This window comes from Sprattus sprattus (assembly GCF_963457725.1).
Source record: "Sprattus sprattus genome assembly, chromosome: 2".
In the NCBI taxonomy this organism is placed as follows: domain Eukaryota; kingdom Metazoa; phylum Chordata; class Actinopteri; order Clupeiformes; family Clupeidae; genus Sprattus; species Sprattus sprattus.
This window is the reverse complement of record NC_137921.1, coordinates 43,675,932-43,690,245: the sequence shown is the minus strand read 5'-3', so window position 1 is coordinate 43,690,245 and position 14,314 is coordinate 43,675,932. Positions and strand designations below refer to the sequence as shown.

General features: G+C 42.0%; 2 protein-coding genes across 6 annotated transcripts in view; one reads left to right on the top strand and one right to left on the bottom strand.

Moving 5' to 3' along the window:
- The first annotated feature begins 1,806 nt into the window (after positions 1-1,806).
- stk25a (serine/threonine kinase 25a) lies at positions 1,807-9,332 on the top strand. 2 transcript variants are annotated; one of them, XM_080860417.1, is made up of 11 exons: positions 1,807-2,168; positions 4,766-4,996; positions 5,086-5,142; positions 5,340-5,448; positions 5,744-5,901; positions 6,133-6,318; positions 6,424-6,569; positions 7,193-7,301; positions 7,579-7,650; positions 8,248-8,384; positions 8,934-9,332. In XM_080860417.1, the coding sequence occupies exons 1-11, from the start codon at positions 2,139-2,141 to the stop codon at positions 8,971-8,973; spliced, it is 1,275 nt and encodes a 424-aa protein (XP_080716543.1). In that variant the 5' UTR covers positions 1,807-2,138; the 3' UTR covers positions 8,974-9,332. The 2 variants fall into 2 exon arrangements, with proteins under 2 accessions (XP_080716543.1, XP_080716544.1); XM_080860418.1 differs by having other exon boundaries at positions 8,248-8,389; positions 8,934-8,993.
- Positions 9,333-9,464: 132 nt separating this feature from the next.
- farp2 (FERM, RhoGEF and pleckstrin domain protein 2) overlaps positions 9,465-14,314 on the bottom strand; it is a 45,157-nt gene continuing 40,307 nt past the window's right edge. For 2 of the 4 annotated variants that reach the window (XM_080832465.1, XM_080832467.1), the window contains exons 25-27: positions 13,093-13,200; positions 12,660-12,811; positions 9,465-12,245 (exon numbers count right to left, since the gene is read on the bottom strand). In XM_080832465.1, the coding sequence (XP_080688591.1) occupies positions 12,155-12,245; positions 12,660-12,811; positions 13,093-13,200 (351 nt within the window). In that variant the 3' untranslated portion in view covers positions 9,465-12,154. Of the gene's footprint in view, positions 12,246-12,659; positions 12,812-13,092; positions 13,201-14,064; positions 14,205-14,314 lie in introns of those variants that run through there. The other 2 variants (XM_080832466.1, XR_013968520.1) reach the window with 2 other exon arrangements.

The following is a 14,314-nucleotide window of genomic DNA, read 5'->3' as shown; positions in this document are numbered from 1 at the left end:
TTGGTCATGACCTAATACACATAAATATGCAAGATCTGTGTTTCTACCTGATGAAAATAATATTCACACAGACAGCCCGTAATCATCGGTGGAATTCAGAGTTTGCAAAGCAGAGGGTGTATAAATCAATAACAATGTTTGTCACAAGTATGAATCGGAACCTCCATACAGTTGCCTTGGAAACCAAGAGGGCGGTCTGTCTGTGGGCTTGAGCGCTGTGTGTTTTCAGTAATAAAAAAGAGAGGGCTTAAGGTCAGATATTTGTTGCTTGTGTTTGTTGCTGTTGCTACCCCACTGGCTTAGACAGAAGACACAGATGTCCCATGGAAACAAGAAACTGGCCAGTGATGTGATCCATAGCAGATGTGAAGCTATCACAGAGGGTGAACATTATAATTGAGTTGTTTTTCTTTTTTTAGTTCTTTTGTAAAACCAGAAGACAATATTTTTGTATCCAAATCCTTAGTTTTTTTTCTCCAATAACTAGGCTATTGTTGGACTGGGGTTCATTTCAGGTGGTTACTGACGCTGGCCACATGTTTCTATAGATTTCCAGGAAGCTGAGACTGGGAGGTTTTAAAGAAATACTGCTTTCCCCCATCTGATCCACCTGCCGGGCAACAAATCACCAACCACACCTAGACTCCTCCCTAAAGGGTAACCTACATTGCTTTTCCCACGAACAATCTCTGTCCAGGCTTGTCCTCGCCTAGACAGATGTGGGAGTTGTGCATGTCTGCCATTAGCAATTTAAAACAAATATATTGCTGTTGGACCACCAATTCTATCAAAAGTATGAGTAGTAAGTGAAATAAAAATATCAACAAAAATGTTGAACAAAAATGTTTGAAAATATACAAAGATAAACATCGGTGGTCTAACTTATTTTTAGTATGCATCCTTTTGGTTTTGCCATGACACCTCAGCTGTACTCAGTACAGTGGCAGGGCTTTGGCATGGGATAGGGCTAAAATGTGATTGCCATCGGTAGACTAGCCAGTGCTATGGACAAATTAGTTATGACTTTGAAAAACCTTAAATTATTGCTATAGCCTACAGCACCCACCGAAAAGAAAAAGAAAGAATGAGAGAGATGCATTGATTCAGGGGTCACCATATATGGTACAAGTTAGTAAGGAAAGTTCCCTGCTGCACCTACTGTGCAATGCTGCTACCTATAGGACAAAATAAAGAGGTGGCAGTGAATAACTTATCTTCAAGCCATTCACCTGAACAGACTTGATTTTGTCACAGTGGAATACAGTGAATAAGATCTAGTGATTAGTTGCCAAATGGACAAACTGCACTGACACTTTATTAAAAATGTTTTTTAGTTTTTCAAAAAATATAGAAAAAAACTAAATAATAGTGACACAGATTGATGACCTACCAGTACACAGACCCAATCTTATACAAACATGCACTTTTATTATCGGTATGTCCTTCAATTTTTTTTTAAAAAATCCACAGATTCGTTTTTTTCTATTAACCAGAGGTAGGCCTAGCCCACATTTCCTCTGTTTCCGAAAGGGGCACAGAGGGCTACAGTCCTAGGTTGTTGCCACTCGGCAACGTCATCGGCTGACTATAATGACACATAACGACACTAGAAAGTTATTATCATATTAAGATAGAGCAGATGGTGGTTAGCCTTAGGCTAGACTACCCTTCATTTTCGGGCGAATTTATAACAAAAAGAAAAAGTATTCGGAAATCGGAATACAATTCCCACAAGTCTGACTTGGTACTGAGGAGTTGTTTGCACATGCGCATTTCATGTATCCTCTTCCCTAGCACAATGGAAAAGAAGCAAAGATGGGGGAGTCTCCCTTTACATAAAAAATAATTATCTGGGCTCAAAGTTGGCAATGCCTTTGACATTTTGCTTGTCGAAAGAAACGAGTGTTGGAATACTCTCCTAAGGACTCATATCGTAAAATATTCATCGTGTGTTTGTAAAGGACATTTGGAAAAGAGGTCTCGAGAGTGACAGAAGAGAGCTGTTTATTTTTTGGGGGGTCTTCGACCGAGACTGCGAAAAAGAAGAAAAGAGGATTTTTGGACAAGGGAAACAAGACAGCCCCTCTTTCAATACGGTTAAGGGCTACGGTTGCCCGAACTCCGACTAACCGACAGACATGGCTCATCTCCGCGACATTCGGAACCAGGTAATCCGCTGTGCTTATCCGTCAACCTCCGTGTTCAATAACGTTAGACTCATAGAACGGAGGCTTATTACAGTTAGCTAACGATGGTTAGCTACAGACAGTCGCGGTCATGTTAACGTTAATAGTGGAAAAACTGTGTAACGTTATTAATTAAATGTGGTATAGTAACAAAGGCGGTATTTTGTATACAACAGTGCCTGATGAGGAAACGAGGGTTTCCGTCTGAACCATGTCTTGTCATTTGTCTGTAATGCAAGCAAGATAAAGTAACGTCAGTTTAGCATCTTGTTGTCTTCTTTGGACAGCGAATATATTTTTGTTCATTTTCTTGGTCGCCTTCTGTTTAAATATGTCTTATAACGTCATGACACACTGACTGAGCTGTCATCTAGCAGTTGTGAGATATGCCCCTTAGGGTAGGATAGTATTGCTGCGTACAACTCAATTCTAGTGTAGACACTGTGCCCATGTGCTGCTATGCCGTTATTATGGGGCTATAATAAATACATTCTATTGAAGTCACACATCCATTTACAATACAACAAAGAGAAGTTATCTGTAAAGAATAATCTACTTTACTTTACTTACAACACTATTATTAACAGGGGGGAGGATGATGAGGCTGTGTTCCAAACTAAGAAAGATTAACATGTTATGATGAAGACTTGCTGATGTGTGAAACAATCAAACTAACAATCTTCATGCATTTCGCAGGAATAGCCTACCATAGATGTGACCTTCAAATTATTGCTTTTAAATTTGTGGTGTCAGACAGGCATAATTGCTGGTTGACATACATTTCATTCGGCATCACTGGGTAAGAATGATTAAGTAATTTCGTCCTGTTATCTCTGTATGTTAGCTAATAGGCTAGTTTGAAGTTTATGGTATCATGGTTTATGGTAGGCTATAGCCTGTAATCACAGTATAGCTGTGGTATAATTCATGCATCGACACTGTCATTGGTGGGCAATCAGTACATCAGGTAAAGCTTCCCTGTAATTGCACTGTAAGCATCATCGCATTGCCTGTATAACATGCTATCTTATCATTAGCAAAGATAAATCTAACAAGGCTTAGTGCAGAGAAATGGGGATTTTAGTCTTAATTGGTGAGTGTGCTGTTGTAACTATTAGTAAGTGGAATTTTTAAATGAAACACCATAGCATAGGCTACAACTTTTTTGCTTAAAGCAAAACACTTCCTTATTTACTTCACTAGGTCCATGAGCTATTTGTGATATGTCATACAACCACATACTAAGGCCTGGAGCTTTTTCTGTAAACTCTCCATTTATGTGCCTTGCATCTTTGCAGTCTCTCAGTGGAGCTTGGCCACTTTAGGAATTGTAAGACAGTTTGATGAAGGAGGAACTGGCTCCTCCGATAGCCGACAGTCCTCCAATAGGCGACTGACCTCCGAAAGGTGATAGACCTCCAGGTACAAATGTCTTATCTGCCTTACTGAACTTTGAAACTCTGAGATGGACTGGGCCTCCCCTGGTAGAAGTTGAGAATGTGGATGGACTTCTTGTGTTTGCGTATGTTCTGCTCTGGTCGTTTCACCCTTGTCACTTCTCATGTTTGTACCCCTAGTAAGGCGGAATCAAAGCCATTTTAAGAGAACACTTGGAGCACTCAACTGTAGCAGACCCTCTCTGGCGAGGAGCTGCTCACTGTACTGTCATGGTTTTCAGTATGTCCCAATCCCTCAATGTCTCTTTATATGATTCAACCTTTAACTGATATTTCATGCATTTAACCCCTTTTCTCAATGATGGTACAAACTGATAAAGCATCATACCCTTATCATATAATTCAGGGCCCAGTGTAAGCCTGATTAGGCAAATGATAGGACAAGAAAGGCAAACAGATGACAGAAAACTGCTGATGGATGTTCTTCAGGAGGAGATGAGATGAACATGAGATATAAAATTAAATTAAAATAAGCAATTTCATACAATATGAAGACCTCCACCTTTGAATGAGCATAAGTGAAGTGGAATGCTTCGTTACTGTTCCTGGTACACGTGTTGCCTAGTAACTGCTAGTTGCCATTCGGAAAGGTGGAAGATCATGTATGGTAGGACTGCCCACTTGTCTTGGAGTGCTTACTTCTCATGTTTCCCAGCTTCCTTTGTGGCAAACCCTCTGGGGCTTAGATCGAGGTAAGGCAGCACATTTGCTAAACTGACTTGGTAAATACCATGGTGAGGGTCAAATGGCATGAAACAGAATACCTGCCACTCGACTTGTTTAAAAAATAACATTACTGTTGGTGCTTCTCGTTGAATGTAACATGCTGTACATAACATACAGTATATGTTAACATGCATAACATATTTTGGCATCATTTCTGCATGGACATTCAGTTCTCAGCCACACCTTGAATAAAGGAAGCATAAGGAAGCAGAGAGAGCTGTGGGTTCATATCACTGCGCCGCTTGTAGAAAGAAAATGCTCAGAAATCTGCCTGATGTCTCTTGAATATAATTTTCACTCAACACACGAGTGTCTGGCTGTCACTTGAAATACTTTCAGTATTACAACAAAATAAACATAGCTTGTCTGTGTGTGTATTTGTAAATCTTTTTCCAGAACTCTCGTCTGGATCCAGAGGAGTACTTCACTAAGCTGGAACGCATTGGCAAAGGCTCCTTCGGCGAGGTCTACAAAGGCATCAACAACCGCACCAAGGAAGTGGTAGCCATCAAGATCATTGACCTGGAGGAGGCCGAGGATGAGATTGAAGACATCCAGCAGGAGATCACTGTCCTCAGCCAGTGTGACAGCCCCTTTGTGACCAAGTACTTTGGCTCCTTTCTGAAGGTAGTCATGAAAGATGGGATGGTGTCTCTTCATCACTTAAAATTGGGAAGGGAATAAAAACATTAAATCACGTGTTTGCTTTTGCACAGGGCACTAAGTTATGGATCATCATGGAGTACCTAGGTGGAGGCTCTGCTTTGGATTTGGTAGGTTTGTTATATGGGTATGGCTTTTGTGATTTATCCTGGAATGGATCTCACTAATTTCTCTCTATGGATCTTTACACTAAACGAATAAATCCAGATGTGGATTAGTATGTGTATTGCATGCACCTCTGAATGGTTGTTTATTTTGTTCATTTTGTGGATGAGTATCTCTGAGCTCGTCTTTTATCTGTTCATAGCTGAAGCCTGGACCTCTAGAGGAAGCCTACATTTCCACCATCATACGAGAGATCCTCAAAGGACTGGATTACTTACATTCAGAGAGAAAGATCCATCGTGACATTAAAGGTCTCTATCAATAAACCCCCAAGTCCCCCCAAAAACACATCAATATTTTATACTAATCTCTGCTCCCCCTTACAGATTAGCTTCCAAGCTACTGAGCAAGTCAATAGTATCCATTAAGATCAGATGGCCATAATTGAATTCTCTCTTAACAAGACCCAGCAACACACCATTATTCCATATATTAAGAACTCAGCTGACACTGATGAATGTAGGTAGGGATAAAGATGTTTTTTTTTTCTTTCTGAGCTGCAGTGTCCTTGGCACTGATGCCAACTTCTCTCTGTGCCCTCACCAGCTGCCAATGTGTTGCTTTCGGAACATGGAGAGGTCAAGCTGGCTGATTTTGGGGTGGCGGGCCAGTTGACAGACACACAGATCAAAAGGAACACGTTTGTGGGCACACCTTTCTGGATGGCACCGGAGGTCATCAAACAGTCGGCGTACGACTTCAAGGTATAGCCTCACTCTTGCATGCCATTGGCTTACATCGTTTGGACAGTATGTTTGCTGTTTTACAAAATGTCAAGCAACTTACACTCAAATGGAATCACCAGATTGTGTATCTCCATGTTATTAAACCCAATAACCAATCATAATTATTCTGTTAATTAGGGTCTGTGTGTAATTATCTGAGATATTAAGATTGAAATCAACGGATGGATAGATGTTAAGCCTCTTTTCTAGGCGGACATTTGGTCTCTTGGAATCACAGCTATCGAGCTAGCAAAAGGGGAGCCCCCAAATTCAGACTTACACCCCATGAGGGTCCTCTTCCTTATCCCCAAAAACAATCCCCCTACCCTGGAAGGGTCGTACAGCAAGCCCTTCAAGGACTTTGTCGAGGCATGTCTAAACAAGGACCCCAGATTTGTAAGTGTCCTGCAGATACATTCAGTACACAGCTCAGTCTTACTGACATTCCTCCTACATCATGTAAGAGACTCACCTGTGACTCACTGGTTTCCTGTCCTGCAGAGGCCAACAGCCAAAGAGTTATTGAAGCACAAGTTCATCACACGCTACACCAAGAAGACCTCCTTCCTTGCTGAGCTCATCGATAGGTACCGCCGCTGGAAATCGGAGGGACACGGAGATGAGTCCAGTTCGGACGACTCGGACATGTACGTCACGGCTCTCCTCATAAGTGTAACGTTTTAGGAACATCAGACGGTTAACGTATTAAAATGAATTATACATTTTAATATACAAAGGTTTTTAAGGTAAGCTATTCAAATTTTGTATTTAGCCAAAACTATCTTCACATGGACAGGTTGCCAGCATTGGAGGGCCAGCTAACAGTGCTTTAAAAAAAATTAAAGCAAAGGCATGCTATGAAGGCTTTGAAACTGATATTTTATTTACCTTGGATACAAATAGCTCTTAGTACTGCTAATTGTTGTTCTAATCAAGATGGGGAGTGACCAACACTTAAAATAGAACAGAACAGATTTTGACCTTTGTTGTTGATATCACAGGTCCAGTGTCCAGATGTATGACAAAGCAAGATAAGGAAGCAGGAGTACGTAGTGTGTTGTTGTAGGAAGCAATGAAGATTGGAATCTCGATCCAAATTTTGTAGAAGCAATTAAGCAGTAAATACCTTAAATGAGTCATGGAAGTGTAGAGTGTGGCACATATTACCACACACTGTTACGCAAGTGGCAGGATTCTTCATGGCCATGGTCAGAGTGCAGGTGTGCACTCCCTGAGAGTTCACCTTCTTCCTCTCCCTGTGCTCCTTCAGGGATGGCGAGGGAGATGACGGTGAACAGTGTCCCATGTGGACATTCCCCACGGTACGGCCGAGCTCAATGAATAAGCTACAGCGAGGCCTAAATCACCCTGACGCTAAGGTAAACTCATCAGGCATGCACGCCATATGCTAAATACGTCATGCACAATCAGAAAGCATCATCCAAGTATACATGGCTGGCTTTTGTTGGTAGCATACATGGCTCCTGATGGACTATGGCATTGTTAAAGAGTTGTCACAGTTAAAATATTGACATTGACTTTGTAAATATGTATTTCAATAGATGTTGTCATAATGAAATTCCCTGTGAGTGGTTGTAATGTACACCAACGTAATGCATTGTAATGCTGTAACTGACTGAGGTGTTGGGTGTGCAGATGGGAGACGCAGTGAAGAGACAGCCCAAGTCCCCCTCCCTGACTGCTCTGATCGTCCCCATATTCAGAGAGGTAAAAGCACCTGGCAGATCTACTACCCATAGGGCTTCAGCTCATAGTAATCCAGAGCCAGCATCAGACACGGAATGGATACAAATATATAACTTTAGTTTTGCTGTCTGTAGAGGTTAAGTAAGAAAGGAAAATGCAAAGTTCTAGCAGTTTCCTATCCATTGACAAACTGGGTCCAACCAGGATAAGAGGCAATTCAAAAGTGACTGTAGAGTCTGTTTAATGTGTGAACCAAATATATAATGTAGTTGAGGTGGCATTTTTAATCCTGCATAAGTCAACTGGTTCTATGAAGTTCCTCAATATGTGTATGTTTGAGTGCTATAATGTAGTTTTTGATGTTGCAATCAGTTTTATTCTGGGTGTGGATGAGTCTTGTTTAAGCTATCATTTTATGGGTGTGGATAGGGATGTGCTACTTGTGCAATCAACAGTCTGTTCAGGCACGTAGAGAAGCATTTCACCGTGGCCCTGAGGCCTTGTTGACTCTGTCAAGATTGGTTTATGCCGTTGACAGCCCCTGAAGGCACATTAAGATGACCTGTTTTGGCTGGGAGCATGTGGACGAGTGTTGATGAGCATGTGTGTTGCGTGCAGCTGAAGGAGAAGCGTCGCTCAGGTGGAGGCAGCGTGGGCGCCCTGGAGGAGCTGGAGAACGCCTTCAACCTGGCCGAGGAGTCGTGCCCGGGCATCTCAGACCGCATGCTCTCCCACATGATGGACAGAATGCGCAGGTGAGGTGAGGGGGCTTGGCCACACATGGGGGATTTTATGATGAATACAACAGGGATAAATAAAAGGATATTCGTTTTGTTTTTCACTGTTCAAACATGACATGAAACTGCATGTTTGAAATCATGGAAACTTTAGTCATCTTTCTATGTTGATTACAAATCCTCTCGAAGGACCCGAGTGTAGATGATATAGTAATGAATGATCAATGTAGTTTACAGGGAGAGTACATCAAGTAGTACAAGTTTTTTTTTTTTTTTTTTTTTAAGCTCACACAAAGCAGACAGCTAGAGGACTGCAGAGCAATCCGCTGAATTTGAAAAAAAGTGAAGTTGCGTTCTGATAACTTGGAGGATAATTTGGAAATTGTTTGGGAAATTGTGTGTTTCATTTCATGAAGGTTTGATCATGTATAGCCCAGTTTTAGACTTAGGTAATGGATTTTTCTGGACACTTCAGTAATACAAGTAATGCACTTGGTGTCCTTGAGGACCTCCCATGAAGAGAGAGGATGCATTTTTCAAGGCCTGTCCCTCCTGTCTCTTTTCCAGGTTTTCACTCAACGGGAACACAGCCCCCTCCTCACGATGAGACCCTGCAGCTGCCATCCTCCCCCCTCCTTCTCATCTTCTCCTTTCCTGGGAGAAGGCCATATGGACAACACCCTTCTTCCCTCCCACCCCTCTATTATTCTCCTCTTTCTCTGTCCCAACCTACCCATCCATCATCCAACCAACAGACCAACCAACCATTTAACCAAGGCCACACATCAGATTTTAATTAGAGCTTACAATGACATTTTTTTTTTTTTTATCATTTCCTTTATAGAATAATGAATGTTAAAAAGTAAAAAATAAAAAGCTCTGTGTATTGCAAAAAGAGGGAAGAAAACGGCTGTCGTAAACAGTGATCCATGTATATATACCATGTTGTAAACATTAAACCGCACGGTGTTAAATCAAAACAACCTTTTTTTGTTTGTTTGTGTCTTCCTGAGACATTTTGATTTATGATATAAATGGCAATTTCCTGTGGTGAACTTTGCAGTGAAAGGGACAGAGGCAAAGCATTAACCAGTTTTGGACTTTATTTTGTTATCTTTTCAATGCAATAACACGTTCATGACTACATGCAAGGTATTCAGTAGCAGCAGAACTCCGGCAACATGCTACATAATAAATAGAAAGTAACATAGTGTACAGCGAGGATGTGGGAAGAGTTGTGGGTCTCAGACAGACAGTCGTTCTGTCTAGCCTGGGCTGGGGTCCATCACCAAACCAACTTCATTGAGTGAACCTTGAAATTTGACTTAGAGAAAGACAGACTTCGTTTATCCAATCCAACTGTAGCAGTTCTCCAAAAGAACAGAGAGATACATCTCAGATGGGTTTGGAAATGTCTTTTTCCCCTATTTTCACATGGCCCTTATTTATCTGATGCAAGACAGCATGTAGAAGGGGTCAAAGGGGAAAATTGGATCAAATGAAATGCAAGTTTTTTTGTCCCTCCTTTGCCAGTGAGGGAGAAGCAGGAGATTCCAGTCCTCAATACAAAATGTACAAAACAAAGGTAGCCCTGGCCTCTCTCAGTGCACTTAAGGACTACAGGGGGCCCTGTGGTACCAGGATCTAGAGCATTTCCTCACTTGGCGACACACACACACACACACACACACACACATACACTAATGCCCGCTGTAGATGCAGGACAGTCAGACCTTCAGTGACCAGTACCATTATGCACAGGGTTAAATATATATCAATTTCTGCCAATAAAGAAGGCTAAGCTTCACTTTCAAACACTGCCATACTGCTGAATATACAAAATATACTGAAACAGCTTGACCATCCCTACATAAAACCTTTTTAACAGGGCTAAAATGGGTTCAGTCTGGTTTTTCCTTTTGAGGAAAAAGCTAAGCAAAATAAAAACGTAAAACTGTTTGTAACCCAGCATGGACTGGCTGACCACACCAAAAGTAACGTCTCAAAGTAACAGGAAATGTGGCTTCACTCTCGCACCGACAAGACAAAACATATTGTCCTTTAAAAAAGGACCAAGTCCAAAACCCAAGGCAAGACATTACATGAGAGAAATGGAGAAAACTGGAAGAACAAGGACTGGCTTCAATCAAAGTAACTGGATTAGTTGAAATGCAGCAGGGGGACGAATAAAAACAACTGAACTCTGTTATTACAGCGCCCCTGGAGGCACTAAGGAATATTGCTAAACAGCCTCATGCTGAAACCATTTGGTAACCCAATACAATTAACCCATTACTAGCATTATACAACTTCAAATCACCAATATTACAATGCCCTTGTTTTAAGATATATCAGACAGATGATACATTCTCATGTGTTAAATATCTGAAGAATATATAAGAACACATTCCATCAAGATCCCTTTAAATCCCATCAAAAGGTGGGCCCAAACAGTAATTGTTAACAAGTTAAAGATCAAACTTTCCCCACCTCAAATGTTCTCATTCTGACTTTGGAGAACACTGACAGAAATATTGCCAAATAATGCAGATCACCATATTTCACGTACCACCACATCTCATAACAAGATGCCCAGAGGTGTTAGATGTTTGGAGTGTTGTGAAACACAGAGCACCAGTGGTGACTTGCTACAAACCATAAACCTCAGGACCGGGATTGGCTAAAAAAACAACCTTCTGAGGTCTTACACAGAGCACCAAAGACATGTTTTTTCAAGCTCTAAAGAGATCAGAGACTGTTCACTTTTAAACGTGTTCAACGTGCCAAACTAACCTTAAGTTCAACGTCCAAATGTCTAGCTCTGGACCAAGTCGTCTTCCTAGTACCTTCTAAACCCTATTACCTGACCCACAATCAGATATCCATAGTACCATCTGAGTGTACAACCCAGCCGCAGCACACCCTTTACAGTGTCCCTTCCATCATTTTACTTCACAGTCCCCTTCAAATATCCCGTAGTGCCAAGTCCTTCATCTCTCTAGGGAGATCCTCTGTCCTTACATTACAACTGGCTCAAGGTGTAAGTTGCTTACGTCGAGGCTTGAGATGGTAATACAAGGTAAAAGAAGTCAGTTAGAGAAGGCAGTACAGCCACCACTGCTTGATGCATCTGCTAAGTTTCCCTCCTCTGATACTGACCATAAAAATAAAAAGGCTTGACAACCCAGGACGTTCAAGCCCTTGATGAAGAAACAACTTTCCTTTAAAACCCTTTATTCAGCCACATAAGTACATTACTTTGACTTCTGCTTGGGATAAGCAGACACTGACAAACAACCAAAAAGTGGAACAGTTGGCTGCCTATCTTTTAAGAAATCTCAGTTCTTCTCTTTGGATACGTTTTCAAACTGAAGCCTTTTTACTGGCTTTAAATGGTTGACCAATCGAGTTTGTGGTTCTTCAGAGACTCACAGTAGAAAGACAGGTAACACTTCTCAAGGAAATGGATGACCCAGAAAGTGACAACCATTCTGGTGGAGTCCAGGAACCTGGCTGCCAGACGAAAAACAGTGATCAAAATCAAGCCACAAAGAGAAGGAGCGAGAGATACAGAGAGATTACAGAGTGTGAAAAAGAAAACGCGGTCTCATGAAGTCCTTTCTTCACCCAATTCCTGCGCTCACTCATGTCAATCAACAGTAAGTGACCCCCCAAAAAAGCCATAAGTAGGGCTAGAAATATAATCATAAACAACAACAACTAGGTTATCCTGGGAGTCTGCGAGGCCCAGCCCCAAGCTCCAGAAGCGCAGCTCCAGTCTGCTCTGCTTAGTTTCCGTTCATCTCCGTCAAACCCTTAGGGATCAGGAGGCTCATCCTGCCCGTGGAACTGGCCGCACTCTTGATCACCTCCATCCACCTTTACATTACAGAAACAAAATGGGGTCAGGCTCCACCTTTATAAGACATATGAAACAGTGGGACTGAGCATCAAAGAAACAGGATGGACCTGGTGCAAATGTGTATTCTGTTTGCCTGAGAATCAGTCGCCTGTATAACTCTATACTCTATAGCTCTAATCTATATCTGTTCAGTCAGCTAAAGCTCTGCAGACATCGAGCCTTCCGGAATCAGGCAGGATAACTAGGTTTCCTCATCACTGTTTATTTTTCCCCACTTTGTGATGATGGTTCTTGATGAGCAGTCACACTAGCTTAAAATGTTTTGCTGGTTCCCCTCAAGGTGTCCTCCTTCCCTATTCTCAAACTGTGATGACAATAATGTCTGCCCTAGCGTGAATGGCTAGATAAATGTGTGCATAAGACAACCTTACCTCTCAAACGTGTACTCGCTCTCAGCCCGGAAAAAGTAGACATGGGACTTGAACTGCAGCTTGAAGACATACTCTTTGTGGATGCTGTCATTCTCCCCAGGGGTGCTGACTGTGTATCCTAGCAACGGGAGACTGGCCAGTGGGAAGTCATCCTGCATGTTCAGAGAGAGCGAGGGGGTGAGACGAGAGACAGACAAAATGAGGAAAAAAAGAACCTCACATAGGTGGCGACACAAAGGATGATTCTGGTGTATTGTGGTACATAAGTAGTAGTGCCTAAGCGAAAACAATCATCTGTATGTGGCCAGACAAAACAATCTTGCCAGTTTACTGTCTGGGTCTACGGCATAAATTGTATGAACTGGTAGAGGTTCTATAACTAATTGGCAATGAAAACTGAAAATGGTTGAATTCAGTGCAGGAGTGACAGTACCTGGTGTGTCTTATAAAAGAAGAGGCAGAAGTTGGTGAACACCACCCAAAGCTTCTGCCATCCATTGCTGTTCTTGAATTTCCTCAAGAGGTAGCCAGAGAGCTGGTTCTTTACAGTTGAGAGGTAAAAAAAAAAAAAAAGATGAGAAAGAGGGATGTCAAGATTTAACAATGCTTTATACAGTCTGTTCTGTATTTTTAATTAGATTTTGGTTTGGATTATTTTTGACCTGGAACATTTGATCAGAGCTGGAATTTGTGTCACTTGAAACGTTTTATAGGAATTCAACATTTGTGAACTGGAACATGTCTGCCAAGGACCTCAAGTGCAGAAATTGTGTAAATCTGAGCAATCTAAATAAAGTACATTAAGATATGTGCAATTGGTAATCCACTCCTGTACTCCAATAGTTTAAGAGAAATTGTTGAATTGTTTGGAGGGCAATGGCAGTTCCATTAATGTATCAAATTGACGTAAAACTACATAGTATTGATAGTTTAATAAGATGCAAGTTATGAATAAATATGCTTAATATATTGTCATAAAAAAAAAAGAATCACCAGTATATCAATAATCTGGGAATGTGTGGTGATTGGAATGTTTGGAGTCAGTGGTACAACACTGGGGTCATCTAGGCCAGGGCTTCTCAATCTGGGTCGAGGTTCCCTGGCAGTTCAATGGTTTAGGCATCGTCCTGCTCCACATCTCCTGTTTGAGCTCACCCGAGAGCCACAGGCCCCTTAATTAACCAGAAGGAGATGTTCAGCCCTGATAATACATGTCTCAGTTAACTGAACAAAACCGCCTCAGCCACATGAAGTGGTCCAGGATTTTCAGATGAGCTCAAACAGATTTTTGCGTGTGCCTAAACCATGGAATGCCTGACGGTCTCCAGGAGCAAGAGAGAGAAACACTGATCTAGGCAGCAGGGCTGGGCGGTGTGACAGTGGGTTGAATCGGTCCCAGTGGTACCTGGGTCATGCGCAGGTAATCGTTGAGTGAGAGGTTCTGGTTGCGGTACCAGCACACGTGAGTGATGGTGTTGGGTCTCTGGCCCTGCCCCAAGAGGTAGCGAGGGGGGAGCTCTGGAGAAACGGCCGGAGAGCTGAAGACTGAGATGGGCGGAGAAGGAAAGGGAGGAGAGGGCACACAGCAAGGCAAGCCGACAGAGAAGGAGATAGATGGTGAGGTATATGCGTGTTAATGTGAGAGTGAGATTGTG